Here is a 24358-nt window from a genome sequence, read left to right as displayed (position 1 = left end):
GTTGCTCACTTGGTGCCTATGCTATTGGCTTTTTTTTAACACAATACTGTTGGTGGCCACCGGGCAAAATTGGTAGCAAGGCTGATCAGCGCCCTCATACATTCATAAGTCTAGTAAATTAATTTCTGTACTCACCATAATGACCCCGACAACCTCTTTAGTCTAATTTAGCCACTTCTTGGCAGCCATCTTTTCTAAGACAAGCTTCGAGATTTATTGACATATATGTGGAAAGCTCTTAGACGAATTTCCAGGTTTCAGGACTCATTCCTGCAGCACCGTATTGAAAAGCTCACCTGGCCTTGCCAGATGAATTCAGGTATTACATACATATCCTGAGAGGGGATAGGATGTCTGCACCGAATGGCAATGATGGCAACCCACCCAATAGGTGTCAAGACAACTCACTCAAAATCTTAAATGTCATCTGGACTGTTGGATTAAAAGCCAGAAGTCAGTCTGTACAAAATGTCATGGAGGCTGAGATTTTTCAGTCCAGACCAAAGTAGTGGGAAAACTAAAAATACAAAGCTATTATTATTCTGACATTAAATACAAAAATGTATGATATTATCAAAATGCCTGAGGGGTGATTTTCACAGTTCTTCCTTGGAAGAAGATATTCTGTGTTTTTGTGAGTATTACCGTTCCTCCAGCGGTTCAGCTCAGCCTCCAGTCTTTGTACCGTCTCCTTCATTGACCTGTTCTTCTCCTTTTCCTTCTCGTACTTCTTCTTCCACTGCTCTGCTGTGAGCTCCAGGTTCACAGTTACAGTATTTCTAATGGTCTTGGCTCTAATTGGAGGGGATGCAGGGAGAAGCAGAGACAGAGCAGGAGAGAGAGGAAGGGAGGGAGACAGTGATAGGGCGAGAGGAAAGCATACAGAGAAGTGTGAGAGAACAGCAGAGACTGGAGGAAGTGTCAACAAGGGTATTTCAGCCCTGGCTGCTCAATGAAAATGGGCTCGCATCTCATTAATTGGTATGCAAATTGGGTTTCTGCCAACTGTGTTTGATGGTGCATGTAGCGAGGAAGAGGTATATGGAGGCGAGAGTGAAAATGTGAAAGCGCCTTAGCCTCCTTTAAAGATTTTCACATCAGAAAATAGCAGTCATACAGTTCATAAGAAGATGGAGTGCTGTACGCGGCTATAAATTATTGCTCAATTATGACGCAAATAGGCGGCGTCGCCCGAGTTGAAACATTCATGATGCTACAGCAGCGCTCAGCTCCGGCTGTGAATTTCACATCAGCGGCTATCACTTAATTTCACACTCCAGCGAGAAACACTATTCATACATCCCCTGATATCGCCAGATATAAACAGAGCTGTCTCAGGTTGTGTCATCACATGAGAATTTAGATAGCATCTTATTTGGATAGTGCTGATAATCGAACATCAGGTGGCAATAAAGTTAATGTTGAGCAAAGTGGTAATGGCTAATTTATATGCTGTATCTATGCACTATGTACCCAAACCAGCCAGCCATATAATCTATATTTCTGCTGAAAATGCCACAGCTCCCCCTCAAACTCCTACATTTGTGGACCTTTTTCTGAACCCATTGAGTCACTTGACATGTTGATAACACCGGAATATCCAAATAACATTAGTTAAATATCCTGTCATGGTACTGTTGGTGTTATATTGATTTTAAGAGAGAGGTTAAGAGTGCTGTTTAGCAGCTAAAGTGGCTGACAGAGGGAGATAAGCGACCACATTTTCTGCTCAGTAACATACAAATGTCTGCTGTGGATTCTGTCACTCCCTTTGCTTGGTCATACATTATTTATTTCAGCCAACTCTCATGTCAGTCTCTATTTGAGGAACACATTGGTCGGGGGAAAAAAAGCTTGAGATGCATACGGAGGCTTTTTGGGAGAGCTAATTTCCATCTGCCGGTTCCCTTGAGTTGACAGAAAGCAATAGGAGTGGAAGGCTGGCAAGCACACCAAAATAAAAATCAAAGATTAGAGGCAATGCTTTTTAAGGAATCCCATCACGATCAGAAATCAAATCGCAACACAAGATGCTGCCTCCTAAGCACGGTGCGGGGTCGTAAAAAAATGAAAGCAAGAGGCAGTAATGTGTGAAAAGCATCACTAAGTTTAGCAGATTTGAGTAGAAAAACATCCCAACGGCAGCAGCTACGTGAGACAGAGCGGCAGCCCAGGCCTACTTAGCATGGCGGCAAGTTACCGTTGGCCAAACATCAAGGTAGATTTGGTCTCTGCATCATTGTAGCTGGAGGGAGAGCAACAGATGAACATGGTGGTGCGACAGTTCCCGCCCAGAGAGTCCTGTAAGATGCGAGTCATTTTGCTGTCACGGTACGGCACGTGGGATTTCTGCAAGGAGATGAAGAAGAAGACAAAGATATAAAAAAAGACAGATAGAAGAGGATTAAAAGATTGTGGATGACATTCTTCTGAATTGCTGAACCACCAAGCGCATGCCTTTCTTTTAAAAAATGAAAAATTGGGTGCTGTGAGCATCAGCACAGAACAAAGACACAAGAGGTTTCTCTGTTTGCTGCATCATTCACAGTATAACCCTTTTAACCGGTGGAATGTCTTCAATACTCTGTCCTTGCTGAATGAATAAAGAATGAATGCTGGTAGATTTATGAGAGATTTGTGAGGCATTTACAGCCAGTGAGGCTTACTGCTTTATTAGGAGTTCCCTGAGAGTTAAAAAGACGATAATAAGAGATGGTGAGTGCTTAAATTGCAATGATAAAGCCTGGAAGGACTGTTGAGTGAGCAAATTTACTTGTTGCTTATATGGAAATTAGTTACCAGCTGTAGCAGCATCGGGGATTATGGGTGAGGGGGACAGAAGACAAGCTAGCATGTCACTGCAGTAAAAACCGGATTACAGTCATCTTATCTCTAGGGCCAAGGATTTTAAAATTTCTGCTTTCTAAAATATCCGCTATCATCTAATGTGTGATTAGGAGGGAAAAAAATAGCTTAATTGTATTTTTCTCATACTGTCCACTGCTGCAGCACCTCTATTCCCCCGATGTCTGGCCGCCCTGCCTGTCTGCTGAGCCGATACTGAACACTGTGTTTCCGAATCATCACTGTTTGTGTTTTTACAACCACAGCCATGCTGGCTGTATAGTTGTGACATCACAACTTTACAGAAGTCCTGGCAGCTTGTTTGGAGGCAGTTTCTGAATACAGGCTGTGTGCATTTCTTTGTGGATTGACATTTTTTTAATACTATTATAGTATTTATACAGCACTTAGAACTGCTTTGTAATCAAATAAGACGTGGAAATCTCACTTTCTACAATGTCAGAACTTCAGCAGCCTGTTAGCTTAGCTTAGCACAAGGACTGGCAAACATGGGAAGCAGATCGGCCTGTCTGTGTACAGGCAAGGTAACAAATAGCTATAGCAGAGCTCCCAAACACTTTATATTTTCTTTTTTTCCTAAAAAATTCCTACAAAACATGGTTAATAGAATGTTTTCCTGGGGATCACGTGGGAAACCATTTCTGAGCGGGTAACAATAACTTTCAGGGGTCATCCCTTCCTGGAGAGAAGGGGTACCAGTGGAAGGAGTCCGGCTAGCTGTTTCGTGTCAAGCATCATTATGTAGAAATTGGCATTTTGGGCGATTTGGCAACCCCCACAGCTTTCTGATTGCACCACTACTATTGGAGGTGATAACTACAATCACAACACATTACGTCATAACAATGTTGTGTGATGAAACGCATGTATGGAATGTTGTGAAGTGATGGTATGGCAGAGTAGCTGAGACACCATTCACCCTATGACAAGACACTGTACCATCAAAAATTATTCTTAAGCTGTTATTTGGAGGTAAAAAGTTACATAATGTTGCTGTAAGGTAGAGTTCGATTTATAGAGAGACTGGACTGAATCGTTGAACTCTGTGATTTGGCTTCGAGTGATTGTTGATGTCATTTGGTGCAAAACAAACCCAAGACGTTGAGGCTGCTCTAATCTAATACGCTCAATTAATTCACTGCAGCCTCGACTCAATCTCGCAAAGCATATTGCTTTGGCAGCCGAGTGTGCGGTGCCAGTTTAAAACAAACAAGGGGAAAAGCATTATGCAGTTAGGGTACGCGAGAGGCCCGAGCGATAAGAGAGACTGCAGATAATTTTTCTTCCACTGTACCGTTCCCTCGGCCAGCGCTGAGATGACGTTCCCCAGGGCCGACAGAGACTTGTTGATGTTCTTGGCCTCATCCAGCACTGCTCCCTCTGCACCTGTCTTACTGACCTGACACAGATACACACACACATCGGAGGAATCAGTTCATACTGTACATCATCAGCATTAAAAGTGTTTATTTTGCTGTTATGCTTCATCTTTTGTAACTGGAACGTCAAAGGGAGGTTCCTGGGAATTGCTGTGTAATTTGGTACTCATTATACGGAAAATGCAGGCAGTATCCAATTAGCACACTTACAATTAATCAATTGTAATGAATTACTAACTTAACAATGAAAGCATTTTAATCAGTCCACAGCAGATAGATGCAAAAATGTTAGGCTCGTTTACAGGGGGGCACACAATTCATCATATCTGGTGAACACAACTTTTAATTAGTAAATAAACAAATATTTAATCATCATTATTTGGGTTAAGTGGAGCGGTAAGATCCTCTGGAAATCAACAACTGCCTTTAAACGCAACACAACCAAGTTAGCTCAAAAACCTCTCTCTCCCTGTTTTTATTTCAATTATGAAAAATCAAATCTTCTTTTCAGAAAAACTTCAGAAATTTCCCGTCCTGTAAAATTGAAGCAATTAAAGTGTAAAACATGATAAGAAACGCTGTGTGTCGACCAGCTGCTGAGACGGTTCATGCAGCACATTTCACTTTAAAAGCACACCACATCGAGTCATAACAATCGTCACGGGACACAATTATATACGGCCAGATAATGCAGAGCTTAATTACAGAGCAGAGTTAGTTCTCCTATCAAAGCCTTCTGTGGAGCGCGCACCAGCTTCCTGTTCAACAATTATTCGTAGCAGCGCTGAAGAAGTTGTTGGGGCAGAACCGTTTCCTTCTTCAGCCCTGGGGATGACCAAAACAATCGCAGTATCAGCACTTAATAGCTACAAACCTCGACCGTCAGCATGTATCCAGACTTTATGGCCATCTACTACTCTAAGCACATACTATTCTATATTTTGCATCAATACTATCAACAATATACTTCACCCGGGGGCCATGGGTCCTGCTCAGCTCCGTCTCTAATGTATTTTCTGTCTGCTCTCCAGAGTATGACCTATGTCCTGGAGACAAATTGTCTCATGGAGGGTGTGATGAGGTGAGCTGACTCAAATTTCACCTGAAAGGCTTTGAGCAATAAGGGAGCAATACATTGTTTGTTGCTCGCCTCAGTTTCACCCCTGTCTTGGCTTAAACCCCTTTCAAAGAATTTTCGAGAGTTTATTATTTCTTGGAAAACTGTATTTTGTCTCCGTCAGTGGAAACAATTGGATTTCTCAAAATGAGCAAACACTAATCCTGATATTGCATCAACAACAGACTAAACTGAGCCCTCGAAATAAGAATCGGTCCTCAGTCTCTAAGGCGGATTCTTTATAATAATGTAGAATTTTAAAAAAGGCAGCGCAGAGCTGTAAAGTAGGAGTTTTAAAATGCTTTGAGGGTGAAGCTATTATATGTTGTTTATCTGTTTCTTTGATGTCAAACTGAGAAGAGGTCCCAGAGTTTATGCGTTCTTTTGTTTTTAGAGGAAAACACTCCATTCATCCTACCTTCTCACTCCCAGCGAGGTCGACCAGGTACAGCTTCCCACTCAGCTTCTGCTCTGTCTCCACGTTTTCCTGTTTGATGCTTATCAGGAAGATGCTGTGGCTGCGGGAACTGTGCTCATTCATGTCTAAAGAACAAAGTGAGGAGAGGAGAGATTCCTTACATGAAACCTCATTATCTCATAGATGTATTCGTTAAAACCAGATGTTCCAGATGTGCATTTCTCACCTTGGCCTCCTCTCACCTTAATATTGTTATATTCGAACTGTGACAAAAAAATCTGACATTGTGTCTGACAAGTGTCTGACAGTGTGAGTGTGGGAACATCATGAGGATCAACAGTGTGTGACTCACTGGTGACAGCAACGTGACGGTTGGCCTTCCCTTCATCTATCACATCCATCACTTCCTCGGGGCTTGTGACAAATCGCTCCGTGCAGCCCTGAGTCAAAAACAGACACGTGCAAACATTCATTTGTGCGGTGAAGAAAACAAACAAACATCTATGCAAACATTCACCAATAAACTGTTTGTTGCAAATGAACACTTCCATATGCACATCCCTTCTGCACAAAGACATTTTTCATACAAAGATGACGAAAATGTTGTATGGGTGAAACAAAGGAGATATATCATGTTAATCAGGACTTTCAGAGGTGCTGGAAGAGAGATACTGGAAGCCAGGCTGTTTCCCCCCAATACTGGTGCTATGCTAAGCCAATCGCTTGCTGGCTGTAGCCTTGAAGACAGATATAAGAGTTGTAACAATGATCTCATCTAACTCTCCACCAAAAAGAATATATCCCCAAACTGTCATAGTATTTTTCAAATGTGCAGTAGCCTGCATATATTTCTGCTGCTAAGGGCCAATCAAGTAAGACAAAAACAGAATATGGAGTCTGATGTTGTCATGAAGTTGTTGCCTACAGTTAAGCAATACAATCAATAGAAAAAACAGTGGCTGGCAAGGTAGTTCACCAACTTCCTTCTTCACTGTCCGACAAATCCTTGTGTGAATACCTTCAATAAAAACACAGATCTGAACACAGATTCAGGGTTTGAATGGTTTTAGGAAGATTGAGCTTAATGTAATTAGGCCTATACAACTCAACAAAATACTGTATATAAAAAAGTCTAATCATTTTTAGACATTTTAATGACCGAATTGTACGTATTATACCTTTATCACAGACCCAGAACTCCATCTACATTATAAAGGCAGAAAAATCAAACTCAATCATGTCAAACTGCTGATGACTCACCTTGACGTAAGGGACTCTGTATTTGTCTTCGTGCACTGACAGGTTGGTTTTTGTCACTGGGATGTGAGGGGGGGAAAAGGGAGAGAGGTCATTGTGTTACCCAGAGCATCATCTGTTTATACGTGAGTGTGCAAATGAGCAGCTGCATGTGAATGTGTGTTCTTACTCCTGGCACAACTATAATCAGACCTGACTCGGTCATGTATGTGAGTCAGACCTGCAGACTATGTGATGCTCAGGCTGTGAATCTTTTTAATGGAGTTGAACAATTTTTTTCCCCCAAAGTCGCAGAGAGGTTAACCAGATGCCTTCGCTAATGTCAATAAACAAAATACTAATTTCTGGCAAAGCCACAAATTGGCCCCGGTGCCTTCATTAGTCATTTCACATTTGAATTCTCGTCGATGATAATTAAATTTCACATGATTGTGGAAGCTGTTTTTTCCTTGAAGACTGCGTGCTTGTGTGTGTCTGCGTTTGTGTGCTTTAGCACCCTAAAGTCACTTTTTCCCGGTGGAAATACCTCCACAGGGCGATGTTCTCTGAGCTGCCTCGATTCATCTCGCTTGTTGTCGAGTCCTTTTTTTTGTTTGTGGCTTAAGTGTTCCACGGCGGCTGTGAACTCCCCTGCATACAGATGGGCGCTTTATACCACTGTCTCTGGCTCAGTTAAAGATGCAATCACAAGGATGCTGCCTGACTCTCCTTGTCCGTGCTTCTCTATGATTTTACACAGCTTATATATCTCAGTGATCAGGGAATGAACTGCAGTGTTGTGGTGCGTCTGTCTCTGTAATGCGCAAAAACCAGAAAGCTTTATTGCCTGAAGCAGATAAGCATGAAGGAAGGCATCCTGGGTGTTTGCTTTTTTTTCAAATTCAATTACATCAGTAAAAACTGCTTGAGGTTTTATTCTGTTATTATAACTCAAAGATTACTGTGATGACCAAGAGCATACGTTTTGCTTCGAAGGTGTAAATGTTCAGACTTAATTCATCCCAAAAACATGCAAACAAGCATGACTTTTTCCAGCGCTGAGTTATGTTTGCAGTCTTCCTCTGAGAGGTGAAGAACAGGGCAAAAGAAACACATAAACTACAGCAACACTACTCTATTCATCCTATTGTGTTCAGGTCATAACTCTAAAGGCCATAACCCTAAAGCTGCACTTAAACACACTGCAAAGACTGTGACCGCCATCAACAATCTTGCGCGTTCTGTGTGAAAGGAAATACCTCTCTGGGGATATACAAACCGTGGCTATGATTACATGGCATTTATTGACGCCACTCTCGTTAAATCAGAGGGATTTCTGTCATCGACAAGTCGCCGGTGATTCTACATGCTCAATCAGCCAAAAAGCCGCTGACAAGGGCCAACGGAGGCTCACCTCTACACCGCCTTTGTTTTTTCACACTAAACCAAGCATGACGCTGTTCCAGTGTGTCATCTCATACAGCATGCCAGCATTGTGGAACCAAAAGAGGCATGACGGTACGGATCATAATGTTGAGATATGTGGGTTTTTTTTTTTTTAGCGTGTTTCCACCCGGTTTCTACCCGTAAATATCTCAGGAAAATATTTATTACCATACGGATGATGTTATAAAGTGCTGTGGTTGAGATCCAGACCCACCATGCATGGTAGAAAGCGACAAAGATACTGTTTTTGCTCTAAATTACACCACATAATCACCAACAGTAAATCACAGACCAAGGCTCTTAAATCTGGTGATTTTTATTTTCTATATAAGGTGTTAAAGACAGTAACTACAATGACACAATAGTGGAAGGCGACAAAGTTTTTGTCCGAAATAACATCACACAATCACTGCCAGTAAACAGCAGGAGCTGCTGACACAGACACACAGACACAGGCGAAGACGGGCGAAGTATGACAGAGAGTCGGTAGGTCAGATGGAATGACAACGACCGACCTAACAATGGCTGACGGTATGGTGTGTCGGGGCCTAAACGCTAACCTTGGAACATAAGACCCTGGGAGAGCAGATATGTGAAAGGGGCAAACATAGGGATGGCTTCGTCCTAATCCTCTGCACCTATGTGTAGCTATAAGGGCTTGAATTCCTAACTGTTTGCTACTAGAAACCTCTGCGGTATTCACAGATGTGAGTTGTGTTTTTACTGTGTGAAAGCCATGTGTTCAGTTCATCAACACACCATCAAGCAGGTCCCGGATTTTATCCATGTAGATCTCAAAGTAGGAGACCTGCAGCAAACAAAGAAACAAAGATGGCGCAGCTGATATTTGGAACACACAGAATAAAGGCAGAGAGAAGGGATGTAAAGGATGCTCAGTGTTCAAATATACGCAACGGTGCTGCAGTAATCTCTCCTCCTCTGGGCCTGGCAAGGTATTATCCTTTATTAGAAGACTGTTGTGTACTAGCAAAAAGAGCACAACAAATACTGTAGGATTAACATGGTTTGTATATCATGATTTATTGATGCTCGGCTGACTCCACTCAGCCCATCCATGTGAGGATTACATCAGAGCACCCGAGCTCAATTCCCACTGAATGTTTCATAGTGTGTATTCAGGGAAGAAAATTCCCACCAACCTTTATGTGGAATTCTAGGTTCTCATCCATGGCGAATATATGTTCGAAAATGTCCTCTGAGATCCGGGGGATGATTCCCATTCCCTGGGGGTCGTGAAGGTTCCCCTACAAGAAGGAAAAAAAGACGGGGTAAGAGCACGAGAGTGAAGCCAGACTGGGATAAATGCTGACCCTGGGAAGAATCAAGCAGAGAGGATAGTAAAAGGAAGAAGAGCTGCGAGGCTTTTGACTTGAAAAGGAACACGGTCGTTTCCCAGAGAGAGTTGTAAAGGAGGTTAGTGGCCACAGAAGGCTGGTAGGGCGAGATAGTGAGCGATGACAGTGATGGAGGGAGATGTACTGTCAGGGCGAGCACGGGAGGAGATACTCTATAAAAAAAAAAAAGGAAGCGTGTGTGTTCATGTGTGTGCGCCACGGCAAGAAGCCTTTTGAATTATTTAGCTGCACTGTACCTCCATGGTGTGTGTTTTTCCAGAGGAGGTCTGACCATAGGCAAAGATAGTCCCATTGTATCCACCGAGTACATCTATAATGGAGAGAAAAACAGAGTGCTAAAGAAGGGAAAAAAGCAAAGAAGGAGACAATGTGGAAATAAAGAATATCAGCATAACAGATTCCTGCCAGACGTGTAGGAAAACAAAATACCAAAACAGCAGACAAAGACAATTATTTTGACCTCCACTCCACACACAGATCGAACTGTGCCTCAGAGAGACTCCGTGCACTTACAATCACATGGTATTCAAGCTTGGTTAGGTGCTGAACGACCTCTGTGACTGCGCACAATAAACAACATCTACCTGCAGTGCTAAAGTCACCAGGAGGCACTCGGTGAAGTACAGAGCAGGTATAGATATATTATTCCCTTCATCCCTCCACTAGGAGCCGCAGTGAAAGCAACACCTCCACCGCCGGTCGAGGTTATAAAAACAGCGCATGGCTTGAATGTCATATTGCTGACACCGTCTAATAAACACCTGTGGTAAAAGTCAAACACAGATAAAGAAAAACACATCATCCTGAAAGACCGCGTGTCACGGGTCAGCTGACCGCAGACTAATCACAAAGTCTCTCAGCTGAAAACATACAGTAGCCTCTTCCCCTCACTCCTCTCGCTCCCTTTCACCCTTTCAGCTCTCAGCTCGGCAGCAAGTCTTCCTCCGTGTCCTCGTGCTTGTCAAAAGAGGCTGTTTACAAGTCATGTCAACATCCATCCTGGGCGATTCACTCACGTGGACAGCTCTAAGTGCTGGTGTGAATTGTAGTGACCACAATGTCCCAAGACTCCCTTAAAAAGTGTTGCAATGATGAGAGTTGTTTAGGGAGGAGATGCTTAATTAACTACTGTACGCCAAAGTGTTAATTATTTGTGCATGTTTGTAAATTTGACCAATACATTGAGTTCTTTCTTTTCCTCTTAAAGTTTATGTTATAGTTAAGAGTAAACGTTATAGCCTACATGTGTGTCACCTGTGGTGAGAGTTCCCAGACTCCCTCACAGAATCATGCAATTTTGAGAATTGTTGAATAAGGGGAAGCTAAATCATTTTTTTGTGATTTGGCTATGAAAAATTCTTAATCATTCCCACCTTCTGGTGAATTCAGCATCAAATAAACCACATTAGGTGTTGTTCTTTCCTTGTAAAAAACAATGTGTCTGTTTTTCATGTCTGTTTTGTTTTCCATGTCTAAGCTGAGTCTCATCTGCCAAAATTTAGCAGCTGGTTGAACAGAGCTTCAACACTGAATTTATGACACAATTACACAATTCTCCTTCCCATATATCAAATTTACAAAATAATGCAGCTAATAGTAACCAATGTGTACTTCTTTGAAGTCTGCTGATAATAGTCTAGAATCCCTTAAATAGTGTTGTTTGGTTGGGAGAAACTGCAGGTTGTATTACTGCTGCCTATGAATAATTCTTAGTTATTTGGGCATTCTTCCAAATTCGGCAAATGTGATTATCCTGATTGATCTGATTATCCAAGTGATGTACATATTTATGCCCTCTTTGGTTCTACAGGTTAAGAAAACACTCTGACTGGCATCGTATCTGATATCATATTCAACACCATTCATAGCGCTTAAAGCAAGGAGCTGCTGGAGAAACTTCAATACTTTGGTTTTGGCCTCCGCTTTTAAGACCTTGAGATATTTACTGACTGAAGCATTTTTTTCTCTCACTGCACAAGCGCTTCATCCAAGTGCTCCCCAGCGCGCTACAAGTGATTACAGCCTGAAAAAGCCCCAAAAATATAGAAACAGGCCCTTAGCAGGACACGACATTTACAAGCCACATACTGCTGCAACAGCAGAGCTTTTACAGCGGTTAAAACATTATTATGAGTCCACAATGTCGAAGGTGAAGCAGATATCCCTTGGCCAGTAAATAAAAGATAAATAAAAATATAAGAGGTGATGCAGCTGAGGCAGGCAAGACCACAGAAAAGCGTCAAATCTCCTGCTACTCAAGAAATGGAAGATATAACAACAGCCAAAGAACTAAAGATGTTTCAAACCAGAGTGGCAGGAGAAGTTTAACTGGGCAGTCGATCACACCGGGATGCGTCGCCAGCAGAACCATTGTTTACCTGCATTACAGTGGGCCTGGTATGCTGCTCTTGTGCCTTGTTTTTTAACTCGATTAAAAGTGGAAAGTCACGATTCTGTGCCATCGGGGGCACAAAAAAGGTGCAGGGAATAGACAAAATGTTCTGCACCATTTTTTGAGAGGGAGGGTAGGACAAATATAATCAAGGATCATCATAGTTTTATTGCTTCGCGAGGCATGTGGGGATGCATGTTGATGCCAGGCGTAGTGAGATCCAAACAAAGTGGGTCACATTGGAGAGTAAAGAATACAGAATCCACTGTTGGAATAAAGACAGCTGGAGACAACAAAAACCACCACAGAGGAAAAACACAAAAGAGAAGAGACAGAGGAGAGACAGCATGAGTGTGAAAGGAGGAGAGTGAAAAGGGCAAAGAAACAGGGAGAATCAGAAAGCTGGAAAAAGATAGAAAGAGTAAATGCAGACACGTGTCTCTGTCCTCTCTGTCACCTTTTTTTTTCCCCTGGCGCATTTTTCATCTCATTTCTACATTCTTGCTAAAGCCACAACCCTGAATTTTCCGACCCTGCTCTGCGATTAATCTGGCCTTTTTTTTTTATTATTTCCATCTTTCCTCCGCCAAGGTAATCTCACACGCTCTAAGTAATCTTTCTCACCAAAATCAATCTGTTTCTCATGCTCCGTCTAAAACTAGTTCAATGGAGTTTCACAGTCGCTTTGAAGGTGGCATAAAAAAAAAGAGAACCTAACAGAGGGAGAAAGAGCTGGACAGATGTAGGCAGACGCAGAAGGGAGGGGAGGGGTGAAGCAAAGAAGCTCCGAGTCCCGAGGGTATTGGGTTTGTTTGATCTAGGGCCGTCTGGGTGCGCCAGCTTCGACGTGTTAATCAGAGCATTTCGATCCTCGTAGCTATATGCTTTGTGGCGGCATCATATCACGGAAATTGGTTTACACGATGCTAATGCGTGCAGTCAGTGAATTGAGTGTAAACTGACAAAGCCGTTAAGGGGAAACCCACCGACTCTGTGATTTAAGCTGTATTGGCTTTCTTCCTTTTGTGTCACTCATGCACTTTTGGATGAAAAAAAGACAAATCGCACAGTGCCCCAGTTGCACAGTTAGTAGAGCGTGTGCCCAGTGTGCCATGGCTGTGTCCTCACCACGGCTGTCTAAGGGTTCCAGTCCAATCTGTGGGCCTTTGCTGCGTTTTTTTCTTCCCTCCACTATGCTGTTTCCTGGCATTCATCTCAGCTGTCCTAAACAATGAAGAAAAGGGCAGGAAAAAAATACAAATATGCAGGACGTGCACACGACTCACCTTTGACGATCTGCTTGGCGCAGGCGTTGTATACCTGCTCCTGGGTGGTGTTGGTGGGGAACACCTGGTCGAACACGTACGACTTCCCCTGTGAAGGGACGACACAAACACAGTCAGCTACACACAGTTTCACGAGCGCTTCTGATTATTGTCAACACCTCATCCTCCCCTGTGACTCGCTGTAAAATCCAGCCTGGGAAGTTTGTGAGGCAGAGAAGAAGGGTGTGTGCGTGTGGAAGAGAGGGACACTTCACGCATCATGTTCATCACTAAAACATTATGTAAAGCCATATTGTCACCACATCAATATTTTCCTTTACGCTCACTGAACATGCTTTATGGAGTGTGTGTGTGTGTGTGTGTGTGTGTTTATTAGGCCTGAGCAGCAGCGCAGTATATCACATTTAGAGCCCCATCTGTCTCCTTTGAGAGGTAGACATCCTGAGTGCAACTTTGCGTCTAATTTTATTTGTGTGTATTCTGCACTATTGACAGCCAGTGGGTGTTTTGAGTGAGTGCAATGCAGCATGAAGCCTCGGGCTTAAGTCTGCCCGACCCCCAAGAGAGACAAAGAGAGAGATCACGTTGGAGGTGAAGCCATTAGAGGCAGTGTTCAAGAGCTTGAGGAGTGCAGTGATGGAGTGGAGTGGAGAAACAGAGTGGGGGAGCGGAAATCGGGCGAGGACAGAAGAAAGTAGACGACCCAAAACAAGCGACTGCATGTGAAAAAGACAAGGTATGAGAGGAAAACACAGACAAGGGAGTAAAAGGGGGGAAAGAAGGGAGAGTCTGGTTTGTGGGTTGCGTGTCAGTTAACCAGCCTCGAAGTCTGCGGGGGAACAACACAGGTCAGCCAACCAGCCAGCAATCAGCCGTTTAACAAGTCACAAAGCCAACCAGAGATATGCTGATTCAGCATGTCGGCTTGGATTGCCACTTAACCAATTAATTAACAAGCTAGCATCATTCAGCTGAAAAGCCAGTTCATCCGGTTACTCAATTCAACAGATTCTGTCCCACATCAGCTAAGTAGAGTGGTGATGAGGATAGTGAATGTCTATCAGTCTAGTCTCCTTTATAAAACATGCTGCATTGATCAGGATTTCCACAGAACTTGGAAGGTGGGACGAGTCTCTGCACAGAATAGACCCCATCAACTTTTGGTGCAGATCCACATTTTTTTCATAAACTTCTAAGGGAATAAAGCATCTCAAACCACATTATCACCTGTACACAATGATTTATTTCTTAATAGTCAGAATGTGCATTGCTCAAATGCCGTTATTTATGTTGGAGTTAGAGTAATTAAAGGCGCAGAGGGAGGAGACTCATCTTGGCTCTCGGTCCATAATTAACCGGAGATAGGTGACTCAGCTCGGTCTCTTTCAAGCCTGTCGAAAAGGTAATTCATCCCAAGACTGACAATAAAGGTTTCTTATATAAACTGGATGTTCTGTTTAATGGACACGACTTATATTGGCCACAAACCAACACTTCTACCTTCTGCCCTTATTGTCTTGAGGGTTGTATAGAGAGTGGGAGTGTGATGTTACATAAACCAGGCATTAAATCCATACGAGCTCCATGACTCTTGTCCTATTCATGCCCCCTGTAAGAGGAAAGAGGAAGATAATTTTCCTGCGGGGGAAACACATTTATATCGCTTTTATTATTAAGCTTAAAATCAACTTAGAATAAGAAAACAAGCCAGGGATTTAGACGGTTTAGACATGGAGAAAAGAGAACGAAAGTGAGAGCTGCTCCAGCCCGCTACCACACAGGCTGCGCCATCTTGCATGCTTTTATTTTAGATTGGTCTCAATACTCTCATCAATTGCCACGCTAGTGCTTTTTACAGTTACATAATCTGCTATACAGAATATGACATTTTAGTCAGCACATGCCCTTTACATAAAAGCCATACAACTCAGCAGGATGCGATTATTTCTGCCCCGGCGGTCTGGGATAAAAAGAAAAAGAAAACACCAATAATCCTCTGCACCTCCAAGTATTACATATGGGCCCTGCTGATTCTCAGCCTTTTTGAATGACACATCCAACAACAAGCCAGACACAAAACCCCAATGCACACTAATTTGTCACTGACTTGAATAAGAAGTTCGGTTCCAGGCTTTCAAGGATGACTTCTCTTTTGGTTTAATCCCCAATTCATCACGTAACCTTTCTGTTTGCGAGCACATTTGTCTCGTTAGATTTCAAGTCACATTAATTTTCAACGATTTTGCATTTATCAGTCAATTTGTTGACCTTCCACCACAGGCAGTACAAATGCGTCACGGTAAAGATTTGTATTTGACTATGATCAATAATGAATTATTGGTCACTGTTTATTTGTGATTATTGGACAGCCTTTACAGCCATCCATCAAAATCCGTCTCCAAAAGCCTAGAGATGCCAAATTGATTTTTAAAAGATGTTATTTACACCCTCAACATGCATTCGAGCTTGTGCCCCCACTGTAGACCTAAAGAAAAGAGTCTAAATAACGTCTCTTATATATGGAGTCTTCCAGAGACCTGGATTACACAGGACAAGCTGTTTGGAGCCATTTTGTTTATTGTTTCAGTTGTTTTTCCACCCGTTCACGATGGGTGGAATGCTGTTTTCCTGTGAAGCTCCAGAGATGTTTTGTGGACTACAAATCTTCACCGGACTTTCCATCTGCATAGGGTTGAGTTTTCATTTTCGGTGAACTTAGCCTTTCAGAGGAAAATGAGATATGAACAATGTCAGCCTACAGAGCAGCTCATAATCCCTTTCTGTGTTGCCATGGTTTAACAAGCATCCTGTTACTGTTCAATCAGTTGATACGACAGAACGGTAAAACGTGCATCACGAAAACAAGTATTTTAGTTCAACCTTGTGATCTCGTTCCATGTTTTTTATGTAAATGTTTTGACCAGTATGCTGATTTGATGTGCTGAGATTTGACGAGACTTATTTCACTCAGTCGGGAGAATCTAGTTGTCTCTCTCTTGCCGCTGTTCTGTTCCTATCTCGTAAAGAAATGCAACAAAAAACAACCCTTTGCCAATCATGTGTTCTGCTGGCTCCACCGCCAAATCACTAATCTGCTCCTGTGCTGCATAAATATGATAATAACATAAGTATGCTAGACATTCTGTAAGCCGTCTATCTGCCTGTCCATCTCCCTCCCGGCCTCTCGGCCCCGGCTAGGTAGAGAAACACCTACCTGTTTGTTTGTGTAATTTAACGGATGTCTGTTCAATTATGTACATGCATGCTGATGTAGAGCGCTGTAATGGAAAGCAAAGTGAACGGGTGCATATGTGAGCGTGTGCAGATAATATATCTAATTATGCCTGTACAGCACACGCAGGCATTGTTCGTGGCCCTCAGCTTTGTGTGTGATGTCAAACACGCCACATGCCCTGTCCAGCCTGCAATCTGCCGCTGTCTGCCAGGAGACAAAGAGGAGGTGGGTTTCAGGCAGAGAGAGACAGAGTGAGAGACAGAGAGAGAGAGAAAGAGAGAGACAGAGGGAGACAGAGAGAGAGATTTAAAAACTGCAATAACAAACAGAAACTGTGAGATTCACTGGCAGTGGGCAAAGAATAGCTGACAACAAGACTGAGCTGAACAGAATCAAGACAAGAAATGAGAGTAGAAAATAAAGACATATCGTATAATCAGCTTAACGGGCAATGAAAAGCGAGACGGAGAGACATTCAAGATCAGATGTGACGGAGGAGGGGAGTCGGAGAACACAACAAGAAACACAATCAACTGAAGGCAAGAGAATGAGTTAACACGAGCCAGGAAGGGGAAAAGGAAGTGGATGAAAGGTTGAAGCAGAAGCTGTTGAATAAAGATGGAGGTCTTCTGGCACACAGGGTTTAAGGCCCATGGGACTTGTGAGGCCCCTCTCCAGCCAGAGGGCTTGGCAGTGGTCTCACAGAACACGTGCATGCAGCATAAGGACACATTCAAGTCTTGTCCTTCTGTCTGTGTGCAAACACTAACAAGCCCCGAAACAATAGAGGAACCAAGAAACACAAACACACACTGAAAAGGAAGCTTCTTGGCTGAATCCTTGGTAAACTTTGACGGCTTATCAAATTAGCAGCTACCAGCTGGCTAATTTCTATTAGCAAAACACACATTGCTATGTGTATTGCATTTCAGTTCAATTCTGCGTTTGATATGTTTGCATTCATGCATTTAAAATGTTCCATAGTCGCAATCGTGTGGCTGGGGGCTGAATGTTAAAGTGATAGTTGGGGTCTTTTGATGTGGGATTGTAAGAGGTTCTTATCTCTAGTCAGTGTATTTACCTGCAGTAGATAACTGTGTGGAGAAGCAGCGTGTAGCACCGACAGGGATGCAAGAAGTGTTTTTCCCACCTAAAAGAAGGTGCACCTAAAAAAAATATATACCTGTTATAAGTATATGCTATACTTTGAACATTTGTGGGGTTTTACACTGCGTCAGACAGCACTTTCCTCTGGGACCACATTCCCTCAACCGTGCAACGTCAATATTCCTACGCACAAGCGCCACTGTGCCTGCCCTGCATTGTAGTACGTGGCTGTCTGAAAATGTAAAGCACCAAAAGGGTTCAAAATATAGAGTACACATAAACAACAATCTGCTTTCCTGTCGGTGCTCAGGCTGCTTCTCCACACAGGGGGAGAGCTGACGGTTACCTACTTGAGGTAAATACACTAACTCGGAATAACTACCTCATACAGCCCAACATCAAATGTACTATCCATTTAACATTATTGTAGCATGTATGCATGCTAACATTAGCTAATTAGCTCTCAACACGACTACAGCCGAGGAAAATTGGAATGTCACTGGTTTTGCATTAGAAGGGCTGTGGTAGCACCAAAGTCACTACAATTCATCCTGAGGGGGGTATGAATGTGTGAGCAGAATTTCCTGGTAATCCATCAAATAGTTGTTGACATTTCAGTCAAAATCAAATGTCAACCTCAAAGTGGCAGTATACAAAAAGTCTTGGCTATCACCAAACTCAGGAGGATACTTCTCTTTGGGATCGAATTTCGAAAATGTCATCTAGATCCCTCAAATAGCCTAGCATTGACATCTATGCCTTTAGCATGGCTAAAAATGATTAATATGTGTCACCAACTAGACTCTGCACTTTCTCCGTATTGGAGCTTGTAACATTGGATGTATTAAAGCTCCAATTCAGCTTTAATATATCTAATGTTACAAGCTCCAATACAGAGAAAGTTTCAGAGCGAGCGCATCGACGTATCCTGCCTGCCCCACACCTCCTCACAGCCTGCACACGGCACATGAGGAGAGGAAGAAACCCCAGCGCTGTGCGGAGGAGGAGATGTAGACTGTTCTCTCTCCCTCTCTGCTCACTCTGATCAACGTTCATGGGAATAAATTACAGTATGATATACTTCCCACTTTTTCTCTGATGGTTCGAATAATTTGCTTAAGTTGACACTGATCGCTTTTTAGGAAATAAAGTCGCTAAGAGGGTCTGAAAAGTCGCTAATCTAGTGATAAAGTCGCTCAGTTGGTAACACACTGCTGTTTCGATTGAGTATCTTGTGCACGATTGACACGTTGCTCAAATGTGATGCATCATGAATGTTCTTGATATGTGTTGGTGTGCACAGGTGAACGTAAATATGTCTTTTTTTATATAAGAAAATGGTATGGAGAGATCATGTTCAGGGTTAAAGCAAAAAAACTACAACAAAAAAAAAAGCCCGACATGGCCGATTAATGGGAGACAATATGCAAACAGCACTCTGCGTCACACGCCATCTACTCCAACATTTTCCCACAGAGGTTTTTCACCATAACTACGTCGCGCTGCATCCACAGACAGGTATTACTCACACGGCCACAAAGAGGTCACTCGTCAGGAAAACACTGACCAGCTCCCTCATTTTTTTTTTTGTTTCTGTTAAGGCACTGTAATGGTATCCATAAGAGAAAACTCCCTCTGCATATGGTGAATATCCAGCGACTGCCAATACTTGAGCTGTGGGGAGAACAATACTCTCCAAATGCAAGAAAAACACTTGCACACATTTAGCTCCCCATTCAGGGGGGGTTTTAATTCATGTCACGTCCTTCCTCCTCCATCTAGTATCAAACCAAAACGTCCCTCCCACTAACCAGCAGATATATAGCTACACATTTTAAAGGCAGAGCTGGATGGGATGATAAGAAGATTAGGCATGTGCTTCTCCTCCTCCTACACATTGGTGGGCTGACAGGCAGGCGGCTGCTCATTTTGCGCTCCGTGGCTCCTTTGCAGTGGTTTTGGTGTTGGTGTGTAAGCTCCACTAAGGGCAGAGAAGAGAGAAAGGAGAAGGGAGTCCTATTTTCCCCTTATCAGACTCTGTGTGTGTCTGTCTTTGTCAGTCTCTCCCCACAAACTCATCAACTCTCCTCTCTCTCCTCGCGCACACACAACACGCACACGCAGACACAAGTGAGACCGACAGAAGAGAGCAGTTCAGACTGCCAGTGCCTGCTCCATCCGTCAAGCTAATCAGGCTTCAACTCCAAGATAACAGCATCATTAGTGGATCTTCGACAACAGAAAACCCATCAAAACTGCAAAAGCTCCAGTGGTGCAATATTACCGAACATTACTGTATTCCAGAATTCACTCGAGTCTGAGCAGAGTCGACTGGCACAATGCCTTCAGGGCAAAGCAGCTCGCAGTGCCTCAGATATACAGTAGTGAAGACTAAACGCCGGAATGGAGTGGCGGCTGTATTTCTGAGTTGTCTTGCACCTATTTTGTACGTATCACAGCGCATTTCTGGGGCTGTTTTACTAAATATCAAGCTTAGAGAGGCAAAGTTTACTACCAAACATTGCATTGTCAACACCCATCTGGTAATTTTACTTATTTCCCTGCGTCGGAGCTGTTTATTGAAGATCCACACACTGAAGTGGAGCAATTAGTCCTCCATCAAAGTGGAATACTCTGCATAATTTATCACTGTGAGTGAGGGAGGCAGGAGGAAGAGAAAAAAACGGGGGAAAATGGAGAGATTGAGCTCTGTTCATTGAGTTTTCCACGAGAAAAAACAGAAGCGACATCAACCTCCCAGGAGACATTAGTGGAGTGATAAAAAAGGGAGCACACTGGCATCCAGCTGAGGAGATGGAGTAACTGATCGTGAGAAAACAGATGAACTGAGATGAACGGCCAGAAAATTACAGGACAGGCAGACACAGGGGGAGAAAACACAGCAACACACATGCTGGCTATATCTCCTTTGATTGAATTCCGAGTGTGTCTGGAAGATGACACATCCACTCCAAGTACGGCACGACCCACCTGTCTTTTTAGGGCTGGATATGAAGCCTCAAGGACTCTTTGATAATAAAATATAAAAATATGTGTCTGCAGCAAAGTCAGGAAACTGTACTGAAAGCTGACAGTGAATGTCTAGTCATGTTCATAATCTTGTTTACTTATTAAGGATGAGGTCCTAATTTGAAATCCATTTTAATCCATCCATTCTAATTCATTCCGAGCCATGTTTGCGGCCACCTGGCGAATGTACAGTAAATCCGATATTCACTCCTTTTTTCCGCTCTGTTATCTGACTCTTCAGCTGCTAAATGCTCCGACAGCTAGTGTCTCACTGTGTCCGTCTGCTGTTTGATAATGAGCAGGTAGTGTAGAGTGGGTTTATTTATGTCCTGCAGCTGAAAAACAACACTTACAGAGCGAAGACAGAGAATCAGAACAGTGAAGTTTTGGACCAGACTGCAAAACAATAAGTTCAACTCACTTTCTGAATTAGGCTCTGTAAATCTGAGGGGAACTGCAGATTCAGGAGATAAATATCCACTGGTTCATCACTAAGTCAGTGCTTCCAGTTTGTCACATTGTATTTGGCACATGATTATTACACTGTAAAATCTGACAAATTGACTTTATTTAAAGGAAATCGAGGCAGCCGATTACCTCAAAATGACCAAGTACAGTAGTCTGGTGATTTTTAAGTTTAAAACTTTTCCAACCCGTAATAGTCACCTTACCTGATAATTCTGAGGTAAATGGTGAATACAGCCGCGAATCGACCAGCATTCTGGGGAATTCACTAATTGTCTTTCCTGTCTCGAGTTAGATGAAATGAGAAGAAAAGCTGTCACTCTCATTTCTCTGTGTTAAATCTACAGCAGCTGCTTAGCTTAGTTTAGCAACAAAGACTGTGAACACAGCACAACAGCTTGCCCCCTTAAGCTGACTGATTAATACATAAAATCTTGTTTGTAACAGGTTGTTGTGCAGCGGCTTCATTGAGCCTTGTTGTCATGAGGGTTTCCTGACAACCAGCGAGATATAAACTGCAAATTAGAGGTGAAGCAGATTCTGACATCTCTGGACGGGGGCAGGAGGCTAGCTGTTTCCACCTGTTGCTGAGCATTACATTTAAGTATTTTAATGAAGTGTCAAAAGCTGGTAGAGTACAAAAAAAGAGGCTATTTAAAGGTCCAATTTGTAAGAATTCTCAGCTTGTCAAATACTGACGCTATGGGATGTCAGGTGAACCGACCTACAATCCCAAAGTGCCAGTATTTAACGGCTGGGAAACCCAAAGCATCTGTATTTGGGGAGTTGGAAATGAGACTGAAAAATCAACCTTCTTACAAATTGGACCTTTAAAATGTTACAATTTCATGAAGATCTTGTGATAAGACTGCAATACGGTGGCCCTGATGTCAAAACACAACAGCACATAGTAAAACACGCTCACCCTCATCCGGCCCTCATACTACTTGGAATGATGGTACTTGGGCAGCCTGCTCCTGTTTGCCAGATCTGAGCCACAAGCAGGCCGTAGCATGACCAGCTATCTGGGCAACAGCAAATACCAGAACACAACGGCAAATTGGAAAACACTGAGTTGTTGCTGTGTGTGCACTTCAGGGCCACCGTACTTCTTTTGTCAAAGACATTATGACAAATTTCGATATATTTCGTATATTTTGGGCAAACTTCTTGTACAGCCACTTAATGTCTCCGATACAGCCTAAAGAATCGATATATGCAAGTACAAGAGTCTGCACAGACCTTAAAGGTGAGAAAAGAGGTGAGATTTTTACTGTACGAGAACGCATAACATCACATAACATCTGTACAGAGTTGGCAGTACACAGCATACGTGAAGGATTACTTTGGTATCAGCATTGAAGCTCAGGGATCACATCGGAACAAGGATCTCAACATTTGAAAAAATACAGCCCTTTCGTTATTGTGTGGAAAAGAGCTCATGTCCACATGTACAGCCAGGAGAGCCCAGAGGAACCTCTATCAGCAAAGTACACAGACAAAGACACCTAGTTCAAACAGACTGGCAATAAGGATCCTGCAGAGAACAAAAGAGGTTGAAAGAGAAGGAAACTGAGGGAAACACTTTTCAGCGATGACAAAGATGCCTCATTATATAAATGACACGTTGACTGTTCCAGTGTTTGCCTGCAATGTCATGTCTGATTGGGCCTCCAGCCGTCACATGCCTTCCACTTATTTATCTTGTAAATTTAAATAAATACAGCAAAAAAACAGAAATAAACCTTCAAAACGAAATGAGTTGCCTCACATAAATTGGGATCAGTGACCTCGGCCTGAGCAATGAGCTTCGATTACAACCTGAGATGCTCTGAGGGCCCAGCTAATAGCTGTCCTCCCTCTCACAGGGAATATTTGATGTCAAAAGATACATGGCCTTAAGGACTTGAAGTCATCACCTCCATTTCAGCCAATGGCCACCTGCGCTCAGCTCGATCTCCGTATAACTGAACCCAGGCAAAATTAATTCACATGAGATAAAAGCGTGCTCCTGACAGCGGCTTTGTCTCTGCCTGTGCTGCTTCTAGCACGACAGGGAGGAAAGCCAAACTCATTTAGCATTACAATACTCGGGAAATCTTGGTTTTCAGGCAGCACGCTTACCTCAAAAAGCTTCCTGTCTAAGTGCTAATACAGCTCCGAAAGTGTAAAACAACCCAATCAACACCTACTGCCGCTGTGGAAATAGACTGTGCATCAGTTTATCACACGTATAATTCGATCTGAGTGTCTTTCAGATTAAAAAGAGGGGCCTATTGTGCCATCTGTGAGGGAATATAACCACAAAAACTAGCACTAATGGAGCTTTCTTCTTGAGAGCGAAGCCATGTTAAGAAAGAAAGCGCTTAACCCAGCCATCAATCCCTCTCCACCAGTAATTCAATTTGCACGCAACCCTGCGAGCCAGCTGCATTGGCTGGATTTAGGCGAGAAGTAATGCTCCAATGAAATGATAATGCGGGCAACTTATAATGCAACAACCGCAGACATCTCTCGCTCTGTGCCAAATTGAAATAGAGGTTCTGTGTGGTCCTGGTCCACAGTTTCAATTAAATCTGCATCCAGTGCCTCGACACTGAGACTGATCCTCAGAAGCACAAGTGCCAGAGGACGACACATAGAGTAATCCACCAGCTACGCTAACGAGCTGCGTCACACCATCCGCATGAGCCCCATTAATGACCACATGTGCCAGGGAATGAATAATAAATGACACGGAAGAAGAAGACGTAGGAATGTGAAAAAAACATAGGCTCACATTTCTATCAGCTTGTGTACGCTGGCAGCAATTATCAAACCCAGCGAAGCGATGAGAATAGCTGGGTGGAAAATGAAGCAATCCAGGAACTAGTAGTGAGCAATGATTTAAATTTGCTGTAAAAAAAATCAACAACGCGGCTATGGGGATTCTCTTTTGTAATTCAGCCGCGACTAATGACGGAGCCACGCAGCGAGGAATTCAGATAATAAAAAGGCCCACAGAAA

At 43.0% G+C, this 24358-nt stretch overlaps 1 protein-coding gene across 2 annotated transcripts in view; it reads right to left on the bottom strand.

Moving 5' to 3' along the window:
• Nucleotides 1-24358, bottom strand: part of kif5ab (kinesin family member 5A, b) — a 76847-nt gene that overhangs the window by 43748 nt on the left and 8741 nt on the right. For both annotated transcript variants that reach the window (XM_030420315.1, XM_030420316.1), the window contains exons 2-11: nucleotides 13516-13603; nucleotides 10074-10147; nucleotides 9622-9726; nucleotides 9221-9269; nucleotides 7040-7095; nucleotides 6132-6219; nucleotides 5780-5904; nucleotides 4160-4264; nucleotides 2201-2349; nucleotides 646-794 (exon numbers count right to left, since the gene is read on the bottom strand). In XM_030420315.1, coding sequence (XP_030276175.1) covers nucleotides 646-794; nucleotides 2201-2349; nucleotides 4160-4264; nucleotides 5780-5904; nucleotides 6132-6219; nucleotides 7040-7095; nucleotides 9221-9269; nucleotides 9622-9726; nucleotides 10074-10147; nucleotides 13516-13603 — 988 coding nt within the window. The remainder of the gene's footprint in view (nucleotides 1-645; nucleotides 795-2200; nucleotides 2350-4159; nucleotides 4265-5779; nucleotides 5905-6131; nucleotides 6220-7039; nucleotides 7096-9220; nucleotides 9270-9621; nucleotides 9727-10073; nucleotides 10148-13515; nucleotides 13604-24358) is intronic.

Source organism: Sparus aurata, chromosome 6 (genome assembly GCF_900880675.1).
Source record: "Sparus aurata chromosome 6, fSpaAur1.1, whole genome shotgun sequence".
Taxonomy (NCBI): domain Eukaryota; kingdom Metazoa; phylum Chordata; class Actinopteri; order Spariformes; family Sparidae; genus Sparus; species Sparus aurata.
This window is presented reverse-complemented; position numbering and strand designations above follow the sequence as displayed.